Source organism: Peromyscus maniculatus, chromosome 17 (assembly GCF_049852395.1).
Source record: "Peromyscus maniculatus bairdii isolate BWxNUB_F1_BW_parent chromosome 17, HU_Pman_BW_mat_3.1, whole genome shotgun sequence".
NCBI classification, from domain to species: Eukaryota; Metazoa; Chordata; class Mammalia; order Rodentia; family Cricetidae; genus Peromyscus; species Peromyscus maniculatus.
Window position 1 is genome coordinate 56,872,288 of NC_134868.1, and position 13,876 is coordinate 56,886,163.

The 13,876-nt window shown below is 47.5% G+C and overlaps 1 protein-coding gene across 4 annotated transcripts in view; it reads right to left on the bottom strand.

Moving 5' to 3' along the window:
* Positions 1-476: 476 nt before the first annotated feature.
* Fbxo25 (F-box protein 25) overlaps positions 477-13,876 on the bottom strand; it is a 30,114-nt gene continuing 16,714 nt past the window's right edge. Inside the window, exons 6-11 of one of the 4 annotated variants that reach the window (XM_015999772.3) lie at positions 13,764-13,857; positions 11,471-11,655; positions 9,484-9,663; positions 5,439-5,582; positions 1,933-1,959; positions 477-1,325 (exon numbers count right to left, since the gene is read on the bottom strand). In XM_015999772.3, the coding sequence (XP_015855258.1) occupies positions 1,236-1,325; positions 1,933-1,959; positions 5,439-5,582; positions 9,484-9,663; positions 11,471-11,655; positions 13,764-13,857 (720 nt within the window). In that variant the 3' untranslated portion in view covers positions 477-1,235. Of the gene's footprint in view, positions 1,326-1,932; positions 1,960-5,438; positions 5,583-9,483; positions 9,667-11,470; positions 11,656-13,763; positions 13,858-13,876 lie in introns of all 4 variants that reach the window. The other 3 variants (XM_006981274.4, XM_076553686.1, XM_006981275.4) reach the window with 3 other exon arrangements.

Sequence of the window (13,876 nt, forward strand, 5' to 3'; positions counted from 1 at the left end):
CTCTGGCTATGAGTGGCAGAGGATGCCGATGGTTTTAAAATGCTGAGTAGTGTGCGTGAGGAGACCAGGCGTCCGCACTGTGTCAAAGAAACTAAGTTGTCAATTACAGACGTTCTGAGCTGCTGTCAGGCGAGGACAGAGGGTGAGGCTGGAAAGTGACACTTTTGATCTGTGTCTATAAACACGCAGCTCTAAATTGTAATGCCCTGAGAAAGTGCTTGGGGCCCTGACTCCACTGAAGATGAAGGTCACAGCAGTCCACCAGGGCCACCACTGCTGAGGGGACACTACAGCCTTTAGTCACCACTGCTGAGGGGACACCACAGCCTTTTAGCAAACACAGTTATCTTTTGGGGAAGAACTATATAATTTTTTTTCATATACCTTTATTTTCAAAAATTTCTAAAGTGCACATGCATTATTTTTAAAATAAAACATCAATACTGTAAAGACAACACCATTCAGTTAGATGTAAATTTGATGAAGCTGAATCAGTAGATCAACATGGTTTATTCCTTTACTCTGACAGTAATTTCCACATGTCAAGGGCAGGCCTCCCTAGGCTGTTGGCAGCTCCTCGGCAGAGGCTGTTCTGGTTTGGAGCCCACACTCCATGTACGGATCTATGACGGCCTCACGGCAGGGTGCTGCTAGCCACGGGCAGTACACAGCGTTCACGGCCTACCCACTGTAGTGAGGTACAGCCTGCCAAGCATGCTCCTCGGGTCATCTTGTGTTCAATGAGGACTCGTTTGGGCACAGCCACAGAGGTTGTGAAAATACATTTTAAGAAAAATAAATATTCTGCATAATGTATTTACAGGGATCAACTGTCTGGTTCTCCATCCCAGTTGCTCTAGGATGGAAAACTACCACTGACAACTAAGAACCACAGTCTTGGTGTTCATGTCGGTCCAGCACAGGACGTGGGGCTGAATCTCCAAAACGTTTTCTGATCCATATTTAAAAATATACAAAATGCAAATTGTAGATGCTTAGAAGAGGTTCCAGAAAGAAGTACAAATGGCTTCACGGCCTCCACTCTTTCATGACGCCGCAGAGCTGCCAGGGCGCCTTCCATGTGCTCTCAGGTTCTCCCGGAAGCAGGGGCCGCACAGGTTTGCCAGTCCCAGACCCTGCCATCGCTTTGTGTCAAAGAAGACTTACACCAACTACAGGACACACAGAACGCACGAGGGACAGGTGTGGACAAGGGCACAGGGCTGAGGGCACCATTAGAACTTGAAGAGGTCGATGAAGTGCTGGGGAGACACCGGGGTAAAGCAGCTGTCGGGGTCAGCCGCGGTGCAGGGGTGTCCCGAGTCCTGAGGAGAGGAAGGAGGGGTGGGTCAGGACACACCGCGACACTTTTACAGAAACAGCACCTGCACTTTAAGTGGATCCCAGTCCCTTTCATGCCAGACAGATGACTTAGCTGGGATGGGTACCTGGGTGGCCCCAGGGGTCTAACAGTGACAATACTTCAACTCTAGTCACCCCGGAAGACATGGACGCTGACGATCTCTGCCTCCTCCTGCCCACCCCTCCACATCCTGCCCCCTTCTTCCTCTGCAGGCTTCTGGGGTGGGTAAGTCGTCTCCTCCCACACACAGAGAGGATGGGGCACCACAAGCATGTCCCGAGGTTAGGTGTGCAGAGTTGGTAGTGCCACTACCAAGGAGCTGCACTTAGTTTAGCAGAGGTAACGAGAGAAATTTAAGATGTGCAGAAAGCTGGCCCCGTCTGGAGAGGCTCAGTGGCTGCAGCTGCTTCCATGGCCTCCAGCAGACCACCCTGAGGTGCATGCATGGTCTGTCAGCCCAACAGGGATAAGTCTACTGTTGCCGGCCAGAGCTGAACCTTATCAAAGACGCCCCCTGGACAGGACAAGGACAGTCCATGAGATGGACCAGCACACCGCACAGGAAGTACCTTCAACAACCAAGCAAGGTGGTAGTCCTGGACACCGTGAAGAGGCAGCGAGGGAGCAGCAGAGGGAGGAAAGAGAGTCAGGGTTAGATGGAGAAGGAGGAACCAGGCCTTCAGGTCTGAAGCACACACTGTGAAAAGAACTGAGGCACCGGGCAATGTAAAATGTTCTCAAAAGACAACACCACTGTACCTGACACTCGGACAGTTCAAGACAGCCTAGGACAAAGCCAGGCGTGGCAGCCAGTGCCTCTCACCCCAGCACTCGGGAGGGAAAGACAGGTCGATCTCGTATGAATTAGAGGTCTACATAAAGAGTCTCAGGCCAGCCAGGGCCACAGAGGGAAAAATGTTTCAAAAATAAAGAAAAAGAAAAAGGAAAGAAAGGAGGAAGCCCAAGGCAAGAGAAACAGTCCCGTTTCCACTTAAGTTTCCCAAACTGACAATCTGGATGACCGTAACACTTAAGTATTAGTTAAAATGCACAAAGCAGTCCTCATATTTCCATGAAAAAAAATTCTGGGGTTGAGGAAACCCCTGTCTTTTTCGCTGTCCTGGGGTCTGCTCTGTGATTAACTACGTAGCTGACTGCAAACTACATACACCCTGAGGCCCTCCATCTATTTCACACCTCATTTCTTGCAGCCCACTACCATCTGCTGTTGCTTCTGTGTGCTCGGCAGCCCTGAGCTCTAACTGGAGGAGCTGTCTCTGCCCTGCTCAGGAGTGGGACGGCATTTCAGCTCTGCTCATTCAGGGTAGGTCACAAAGACGGCCAACAGAGAGAGTCCGGGAGCTCCGCCTCATCACTGGTTCTGGTTGGTCTGGACCAGGCTGGTCTGCCTCCAGAGACCTCAGGGTCACTGCTAAGTGTCCAGTCCTCTCTTGGCTGCTGAGATACTGAGACAAGAACAGAACGCAGAAAGGCCAAGTCCCCATTCTGGCTTCCCTAGCTCTCTCTCTGAGCCCACACTTCTGACAGGGTCTGCATCATCAGGAAACTGAGTAGGGGTGGAGAGATACGTGTGCACACTGACTGGCCTTCTCAGTGTGCTGGTCACCTGGGTGGGAACAATGAGCGGGTCTTGAGCAGTAGCTGGAAAAATTAACAAGAATCACTCCAGTATAGTGGAACTAGAACAGATGAAAAACCAGCTTGGGAGGAGGCACAGGATCCCCACAAGGACAGGTGGTCCCTGTGGAACATGCCAGGCATAAGACAAGAAGCAGCTCAGCCACAGTGTGGCTCTTGACCATATCCAGGCTCCAGTGAGGACTAGCCACCCCTCTTCTACATTCCTAACAGGCGTGAGGCTCCCTCAGTGTCTCAGTCAAGAGTACTGCCCAGGAAGCTGAGGCAGACATAACAGCAGGCACCATGTTCAAAGCCACAACATGTTTCCATCGGTCAGGTCATGTTACCACACCCGCAGCACACTGGTCACCTGGCCCTCCGACTGCACACCACGCTCTCCCAAGGAGAACGCTGCTTCTGGACAGTCGTATGCTGTGGCAGAGGACTACCTGCCAGCTGCGGGGATTAAAGAAGGTGGCTTCCTTCCATTTGCACACTTCTGTTTGGGAATGGATCCTCAAAGGAGCAGGGTCTGGAAGGATGGCAGGGGGAGAAACTGCTAATACGGCTCCCCGAAGCCTCAGACATCCTGCTGGGTGATGCCACCCTCCATCCATTTGTCTCCCAGAATGGCAAAGACCAGCAGGGGTCTGCCTTTTCATAATGTGATCACTATGGCAGGAGAGGCCGATTCTTTGGAAAAATAAGTCATCTTTCTGCTAAAAATAACCAGAGCTTCTATATTTCAGGAAAGCTGAGCAGCACATTCCCACACTGCCCAACAACAGAGATGGTACAGAGAAGGGAAACATGTTTCTTTGTGCTGTTTTCTTTTTTTTTTTTTTGGTTTTTCGAGACAGGGTTTCTCTGCGTAGTTTTGCGCCTTTCCTGGAGCTCACTTGGTAGCCCAGGCTGGCCTCGAACTCACAGCGATCCGCCTGGCTCTGCCTCCCGAGTGCTGGGATTAAAGGCGTGCGCCACCACCGCCCGGCTCTGTGCTGTTTTCTTTAGCAGATAAGAAAAGTGCCAAATATTCTTAGATACTTGTCCAAGAAAAACACTATCACATACAAAACTAAAAGCCTTCAATCCCATGATTAGTATCCTCCCTCACACAAGCATCCATATCTTTAATGTCTCTACAGTATAAAATAATCTTGGGAGAAAACAAAAAGACAGTCTCTAGGAGATGTATCAATTCACACTGAACATTACAGTCTCACCTGCTCTGACTGGGACACAGACAGGTCCTTGTCTTCTCAGGGCACCAGTGAAGTGTCCCCTGCTCTGACTGGGACACAGAAGAGGGAACACCAGAGGGCTGTCTTTTGTGCATGCATAAACTCACCAAGGAACTGAACATCAGCTAACCCTGTTCTAGAGAAGTGTCCTAGAGAACAGACTGCTGCTGCAGAGACATGTCACACACTGGCATTTTTAATTCTGAGAAAGAAGCGACAAGGTCAGAGAGGACAAGCCTCCTCAGCTGTTCCTGCTGGAGACTCCAGCAAGTACTGCTCAACACCTGTCGGAATACCCCCATCCTCAGCATCTACTCCTCTGCACAGCTCTGGACCATTGTAACAGGAGGATACGAACTAGAAACGGAGTTTGAAATGAAACATTTTAAAGTGGTCCTTTGCCAACAATTTAGAGCTGGCCTTGTACTCCATTTGCTAACAAATGTAGATATGGGTGTAAAGCAAAAGTAAACATCACAGCAGCTACCAGGGACAGGAAGTGACACACGGGGCTCTGCTCTGGCTACGGGAAACACGTTACTGTCACTAGGTACGGGGGTGGGGGGGTGGGGGGGTGTGGATTTCAAAACAGGCAACCCAGCAGGATGGAGGACTCCTGATTTACTGTTTGGATATGAAAATTTGCTGATAGAGACATTTAAGGTTTTCACTAAAGGATCAGTTTGTGCATAAAAAATTACAGGCTTGTTAATTTTGCACGTTCCCTTTGAAGTCTGTGCTTGCTGTGGCCACACTGCCTAACCTAAGAACTTGGCTTTGAGGGAAGAGGCCGAGGCCGGCCCTGATCCCCTGCAAAGAGTGGGCCTGACTCCCAGGTGTCTCAGAGGGCTCAGGCAGACAAGGGCAGGTTCTTCAGGCTGGGTGTGAGGCGCCCAGAGCCCCAGTCAGGAGCAGATATGCTCAGGAGCCTTATCTGTTCCATCAACCTTCTAGACCTCCATCAGCAGCAAGGACAAGGATGCTCCCACTGAGAAGGGCAGCACTTCCGTTTCCAACAGTGATTACTACAACACAAGTGTACGTTTCTATAGATGCCCCCAGCTCCCCTCCCAGCAACAGTCCCATCACAAATGCTGTTTCCAATTCTTTTCTCCCTTTCTACTTAAGATCTAAATGAGCAGTTGCACTGCATCCCAGTCCTCACGTTCCAAGGGTACAGTTTAAATCATTACCTTCCAGAAAAGAATGCTGCAGTGCCGACAGAAATGTAGAGTGTCTCCATACTGTTCTTTAGTCGGGTAATATTTCTGAAGTGTGAAATACATCAACTTCCATTCGATGTGACCTTTCTCTGAAAGGATCAAGTGTCTACAAAACTAAAAAAAGAAAATTCTGTTCAGAATTATTAGATGATTTTTAAAACAGGCACTAGGTACATATTTTTTTTAAGACAGAGCAGAACACGAAACGTTTTATGATCTGAAATTAAAGTCACTTGGATTAAATCAATGAGGAACAAGTCGAGCAAATCATGGTGTTCCCACACGGCCACACAAGCAGCTGTGAGACAGTCAAGAGCTCTGGAGTGAGGTCTGTGATAGCTGAAGATGCCATATTTGCTAAGAGACGTGTATGCAGGATAAATAAAGAAGACCTCCTACTTAACTTGAGGACAATAAAAAGCATTTATACTGCCAAGACACACAAACGGTTAATGTCCTTATGACAAGATGCCAAGCACCTGAGGTGGAAAGACACGCCACCTGGTACCGTCTGGGACAGTGACAATTAGAGGGTCAGGCAATGGCAAGTGCTGGGGAGGATGCAGGCAATCAAAGGCCTCGCACACGTCTGGTGGGGATGCAAAGTGGTGTGGCCACAGTGAGAGCGGTGCAGCTTCTCCAAGGACTGAACACAGAGACTGAACGGTAATTCCACCACTCGGAAATTACTTTAAAGGAACGAAAAAACACGCCCCCACACCAACTCAGCATTGGATGTCCACAGCAACGATCCTAACAGCCACAAGGTGCAAGGAAACCCAGGGTCCACAACCAGATGAATGGGCACACAAAACATGGTGTGTCCAAAAAGCGGAATCTTTAGTCCCCAAAGGACAGAGGTTTGGATTCCCAATATAGATGAATCCTGAGGGGCGTCGTGCTGAGGGGAAGGAGGTGGTTACGAAGCCTGACCGGTGCATATTCTGCTCACACCACACACCCACAACAGGAACTCCAGTCAGAGAGTGGTTGCTTAGAACAGGAGAGGGACTGAGAGCCGAAGGGCACCAGGCTCCTTCTGAGGCAACATGTCCGAAAATGGACCACAGTGACGGCGATAGAAGCTGGATAGCGTCTTGATGAAGGCATTCCAAGAAAAGGACTGAGCAATATAATGGTCAAGAGAAAATAAAGCAGAAGGCCAGAAAAGTTCTCTGTGTGCGTGGTGTGTACACAGAGAACCGTGGTTCTGTGTATGCGGTGTGCAGATAGAGAACCGTGGTTCTGTGTGTGTGGTGTGCAGATAGAGAACCGTGGTTCTGTGTGTGCGGTGTGTACATAGAAAACTGTGGCTTGATAAGCCTGTCCTTGTTCATGTATGAACAGATGCATCATCTATGTTTGCTTCTGCTCTCTTAGGAGAATCTGGCTTTGTACACCTGAAAACAACCACTCACACACATGTCATCAGCCACACCTTCTAGGGCTCTGTTTGGAAATGATAATGGAACCGACGAGGGAGTCTTTCTTCTACTGCAGTTTGAAAAGAAGACAGTTTGAAAAGCAAAGGAGACCAATCAGAGGTCTGCCTGTAGCCATTTCCGCATCCTTGAGGCACCATGGAAACATCAGTTTCTAGAGATAAGACCGCCTCTGCCTCGTCTTCTCCTCCCTCCAGCGTTCACAGGAGGAGCACCTACATCCCTGGAGGCTTCTCTCCTACGTAAGGTCCTGTGGCCTTTTTGTTCCTCCAGGCCCCCGTCCACAAGAGTGCTCACGGCAAACACGTCTTGCCAATGGCTCCTTCGGAGGTCACTATGAACTGTGAGTCCAAGACCTACACAGCCTTCAGCTCCCACTGAGGTGCTTCCTAACCTATACTGCTAGTTTCACTGAACCCTACTCTCCCGCTAATCCTGAGAAATCAGGGTCCTACTATTGGTCACTCAGAAGAACTATAATAACATCTTACAGATTCAGTTTTGGAATTCAATCAAGAAAATATGCACCAAAAGGTGTACACAAAGGTGCTAACCACAGATTCTAACCTAACTTCTTATGGGGCATGATACTGGTGCAAACGGACCTTTAACAGACCTTTAACCTCTTTAAGGCGTTTCATCAAGGGACTCAGGGCTCACAAATGGTCAGCAGATATCCTAAAGGTGTGTTTGAAATCTGGCTCTCCAAACACCTGCCAGGCACTCTGGTAGCACAGCCTGAACAGAAGATGCAGGTTGTTGGGGGTCCTGGTCCCTCTCCCTATGGGTATCCTTGGACACCCATATAGAACAACTGTGTGATGCATAAGCCCCATCCCAGACATACTTTCATCCATCATTTTTTTTTTTTTTTTTTTTTTGGTTTTTCGAGACAGGGTTTCTCTGTGTAGCTTTGCGCCTTTTCCTGGATCTCACTTGGTAGACCAGGCTGGCCTCGAACTCACAAAGATCCGCCTGCCTCTGCCTCCCAAGTGCTGGGATTAAAGGCGTGCGCCACCACCGCCCGGCCACTCATCCATCATTTTGTCCCTGGTTCTAAATCTTCCCTCCAAAGGATTATTCAACCTCTCCTGCATTTCTGATGCCAACCCAAATCCAATCTCCAAGAGGAGAGAGCAGAATCATGGTTGCCAGCTGAGAAAAATGGTAACACGGGTATCAAGAGACAGGATGGCTAACAATCCAGGGGTGCAGTGGACGTTCCCTCCTGCTCAGATGAACAGTCCACCCAGCAGTTCTCAGACCCAGCCTCTGCAAACCCCAATGCAATGTACCATCTGTCCTCCTAATCCATCTCTACGTCTAGATCCAGATCTTCCTCACAGACCTGCTTTAGGCCCCTATAGGCACTTCCTCAGGTCTCTGCTTGGCCTGTCCTGCTCAGACCTTCCCTGGGGAGAACCAGCTGCCTCGCCTGGGGTCCTGGCTGGACCTATACATACCCCTGACCACCACCTCTGCATCTCTGGGACAGTCTTAATGGGCCTCCTCATGCCCACAGTGTTTCTCTCAAGCAAGATCCAGAGGGTCATTTAAAAGGTGCCATGTGTTCCATACAATTCACTGGATTCTCTAAGCCAGCTGGATGAACTTTTGAGTGTGTCTAAGACTCTTGATTCTTCCTTCAAACGGGACCTGTTTTCGCTACACTGCCCATGCTTGCCATGAAACGGGCACAGTTTTACCCCCAACTTCACAGTGCTCCTGTATCTCAGTCATATCCCTATCTACAAGATATACAATGTATCACCTGCCCCTTCTTATCCCTGTATGGAATGGGTGCTGTTCTGTGCAATAGGCCAGGGACACTTAAGACTCTGCAGGAGCAGAGCAGATGTCATGCAGAAGAGAGTCAACCAACAAGACACTGAGGACCTGGAGACAGTGCCACCAAGTGGGAGGCACAGGAGCTACAAGGATCCACTGATCTTCCAGGACAACAGGCTGACAGGAGACAGAGCTAGAACGTGACTTATTAGGTAAAAGAACACAGTTGGCGGTGGTTTTTTAGCTCTTTACTCTTTTGGAGGGCCAGCCGCCCAGCTACACAGCAAGCCACAGAGTAAGAGTAAGATTTACAGAAGTAAGAGAACAGGAAAAGCCCAGAGGCCAAAGGTGGATGGGATAAGTTAAGGAAAGCCGGCAAGAAACAAGCCAAGCTAAGGCTGAGCATTATAAGTGAGAATAAGGGCTGGAGAGATGGCTCAGCCGTTAAAGGCTAGGCTCACAACAGAAAATACAAGTGAGAATAAGCCTCTGTGTGTGATTTATTTGGGAACTGGGTGGCGGGCCCCCCAAAAAAGTGAAAAACAAACAACAGAACACCATGACCTTTGACCACTAAGTGTGACACAGCTCAGCTAGTTAAGCTTTTTGGTACCAGGCCATTTTTAGAACCATGATTCTTTCTCAATATGAAAAATGAACCTTACAATTGACAGAAGACAATTCAGAAGCAACTTCGGTATACTCTCGTACTATCAAGTCTCTGGACATGGAGTCCATATCCTCCCCAAGCTCCCTAAGCACAAGGGACTGCACCACACACTTACCTGCTTCTCTGCAAAGTGGTACTGACAGAGCTTCTTCCACAGCCGCCTGTCTTCACTGAGCATATACAGGGTTGGTGTCACCTGGCCCAGTGTGACAATGTCCCAGCCATCTGAGAAACGGTACAGGATGTTGTTCAGCATGTGCAGGGGCAGGTCACTGAGTGTGAGGCCAGAGTTGACCTGCTGAAAGGGGACACAACAGTGTCAGATGGAGAGAACACAGTGGCCACGCTAGACAGACAACTCCCATGTGACCACAGCAGGGAAGTCCGTCTTTTAATAGCCACTTCAACCTTCCCTCACTACTGTGCTTGGTGGTCTCAGCGGGGCTGGCACGTGGCAATTTCCTGTGCTCAGGAAGCTGCACCCTTGGACATGCCCAGCTCTATCCTAACTAGAAAACTACCCAGGAAATGGTGCATCTAAAGTGTGATCACGAGGTGGTCCACACCATGCCTCATCCAGCGACAGATGGGGTGTCTATGAGGTCTCCCCAGCTTTACGTGCATCTGTCTTTCAATCTGAATTTTCTCTCCATTGACAGTTTAACACATATTTATGATACATAATGTAGTGTCTGATTAACATAAAATAAGTTTCTGTATCAAAAAGGAAGTAGAGATTGAAAGGACACCCAACATGGAAGAGAATGCCTGCCAGCTATTCATCTGACAGGGGCTAATTTACAAATGCTAGGGAATCACAGAACTCGATGATGAAGGACCCCAATAAACCCTATTTAAAAGTGGGTGAATTAATTGGACATTTCAAGGAGGATATGCAAATAGTCAACAAGTATATACAAATGTTCAATATCACTAATCATCAGAGAAATGCAAATCTAAATCACAGTGAGGCACCCTCCCACACCAGTGAGAATGGCAGTTACTAAAGGAGCAAAACACCAAATGCAGTGACGGAGAGACAGGGACCCTACACACTGTTGGTACAAATGCTAGTGACGGAGAGACAGAGACTCTACACACTGTTGGTACAAATGCTAGTGACGGAGAGACAGGGACTCTCAGACTGTTGGTACAAATGCTAGTGACGGAGAGACGGGGACTCTCAGACTGTTGGTACAAATGCTAGTGACGGAGAGACAGGGACTCTCAGACTGTTGGTACAAATGCAAATTAGCAAAGAGAAGAGCAGCCTGAGGTTCCTGAAAAACACAGAACCAGAACACCATAGGACCCGGCAACGCTGCTAATGGGTGTGCATCCAAAGGAACTGAAACCCCCGTTCATGCAGCGGGAGTCACAGTAGCCGAGACATGGCATCACCCCAGTGTCCATTCACACAGGACTTAATAAAGAAAAAGTGCTATATATGATTCAGCCACAAAAACAACGAAATGCTGTCATCTTCAGAAATATGGATGGAACCACAGGTAATCCTGTTATGCGAAAGAAGTCAAGAATAGTAAGACAAAAACACGTTCTAAGTTACATGTGGAAATGAAAAGGCAGGTCTCCAAGCAAAGAAGTTGACAGTGGTTACTATAGTCTGGGGAAAGATAAAGAGAAGAGGTAGAGATGATAAAGAGAAGATGGCTAATGGGTCCAGGAACACAGCTGGACAGTAGGAAGAACTTCTATTGCTCATTAGCACAGTGGTATATAACTATGGTTGGCAACAATTCATTGAGAATCTCAGAGAACTGGTAACGTATGAGGTAGTAGTCACCAACTACCCTGACACAGTCGTTACACACCACAGATGTGTAATTATCACACAGCATCTCTTAAGTACATACAATTACTGTGTCAATTAAAAATAAACTTAAGCCAGATGTGGTGGTGCTCACCTTTAATCCCAGCACTGCACAGGTAGAGGCAGGTGGATCTCTGTGAGTTCAAGGCCAGCCTGGTCTACAAAGCCAGACAGAGCTACATAGTAAGATCTTGTCTAAAAAAAAAAAAAAAAAAAAAAAAAAAAAAAAAAAAAAATCAAACCCAAACCAGGAAAACAAAGAGACATATACCTTAGTCATCTGAAGATTCTGCAGCTGCTGTTGCCAGTTGAGAACAGTTTCTAAGCGGCAAATCCAAATGTTGATGTTTCCCACCAACACTGACTTCCCCACCCCTCTCACGAGGATACAAAGGGTGGAGCTTAAGTCTTGAAGAAGGTCTTTGATAAGGCGAGGATTCTGATGGTCGTCAAGAACTGAAATAAATAAAACAAGCCACAGACTGATACAGCAAATACCACTTCTAACAGCCTTCTAGTTTTATAACCCAAGTGTCCATCAACTGAAGGAGGAGAGCAGAATGTGATCCCATCATACGCTGGGATACCACAACCTAAAGTGAAGGAGATTCTGAACTGCTCCATGGGGAGGAAGCTTGAAGATGCAGGACATGGAAGGGAGCCAGTCACAGAAGGACAAACAGAGCATGACCCAGAGCCACAGACAGAGAGGCAGTGATGGAGCATGGGCATGGCACTGGCCGTGGGAAGCTGGGTGTCACCTGCAGAGTGTTAGGACAGGGCAGCAGCTCTGGAGATGCAGCGAGGACTGCACAGTATACAAGCACGCAATGCTTTGAACGTGAACTAAGAACTGATGAAAATGATACATTTTATGTCGTATGTATTTTTATCACATTAAAAACCAAGGATCTGATTTCATGGCAATTAAAAAGTGGCATAATTTTTTAGATGTCAGAACTATTAACAAGAGTTTTTAAAGTTTTAAAATGCTTTCTGGCTAAACTTTTAGATGAGTCTACAATTTTAAAGTAGTCAGTGTACATTTTCTTTTGTGCTTATGATAAGAAGAATATTTAAAATGGCTCACATACATGGTCACAAATTATTGGATGTGTATAAGCTAATGGTATAAAATAAAAAGTTCCTTTTACTAATAGCCACTAATTGGTAAAGGTAAGCCTATTAAATTAAAAGGAAGATTATGACTCATATGGTGTCTAAGTCAAAAAGCCACAATCTTACTGATTCTAGAACCCAACAGCTGAATGAACCATGACTGGTTAACCATGAGAGAACAAAGTCTTTGTAGGACTGGGTCCTATACACATCTGGCACACATCTGTACTTTTAGCAGCTGGTGGGATCCATCTTCTGGCCTGGTGTCACAGTACTCACATTATTATTTTTGAATGCATATGTACTGTGGAAAGATAATAGAAAAAAGTCCCTCTCCTTGTACAAAATTTCCAATTAACATCTAGACTTAGGATTTCTGGTGATGCTGGTGCAATAGTGGAATGCCTACCTTTTGGGGAACAACCACCTCCTTTCTAACTGGCAAGGGGTACATGCCTGGTACTGCGGCTAGGGAAGTCCTAAGCCCTAGGTGGGGACCTGCTACTGCTGCTCTGCTCAAGGGACATGTCAAACTGTTTCCAAACATTTATGTTTATGCCCACCGCCGCCGAGTGCTGCTCTCAGCCTTGTCCGGAGGAGGTTGTTTTCGCAGTGGGTAGTAGTTACTACAGAGACTCTTCACTAGTCAAGGTGATGAGACTATGCCATTATGAAGTGCTCAAACCTGAAAGAAGTGAGACCCCAGGGGATAGGAAAGAGCACCCTCAAGTGCTGCCTTCTGGATAAACCACAGCCACTGCTATAAACACACATCATCAACACACAGCAAGTATGGTCACTGCCCAAGTAGGAGGGGAACTGGTTGGGAAGAAGGTGTCAGCCAATGTCTTAGGGTTACTATTGCTCTGATGAAACACCGTGACCAAAGCAACTTGGGAGGAAAGGGTTTGTTTCCTATTACGACTCTAAGGTCACAGCCATCACTGAAGGAAGTCAGGGCAGGAACGTGAGGGCAGGAACCTGGAGGCAGGAGCTGATGCAGAGGCCATGGAGGAGTGCTGCTCACCGGCTTGCTCCTCACAGCTTGTTCAGCCTGCTTTCTTATAGAACCCAGGACCACCAGCACAAGGATGGCACCACCCACAATGAGCTGGTCCTTCCCGCATCAATCGCAAATTTAAAAATTGCCCTGCATTTCCTATGGAGGCATTTCCTCAGTTGAGGTTCCCTCCACTCAGATGACTTTGGCATAAAACTCCAGCACGGCAGGGGTGGGAGAGAGTAACAGGAGCAAATACAACCCAATACCGCGTCGGACTGTCAAAAATGTTATGAAACTAAAAGCAGCGATGGCTGCCCAATCCTATGAATACACTGCCCTGAAAACTACTGAATGGTGTCAATGGTCAAGTTGCATACTATGTCTTATTTATCAATAAATATTTTATTTAAAAAATATAACAAACGTCCAATAATAATCTTACCCTTCTGAACGATTTTATCCAGAATGTTGAAGTAGTTCTTCTGCGCCACTCCGCTCAGGGAGGTTAACTGGGACTTGGCAATGAGCTGCAGTAGCTAAAGGTAAGAAAGGGAA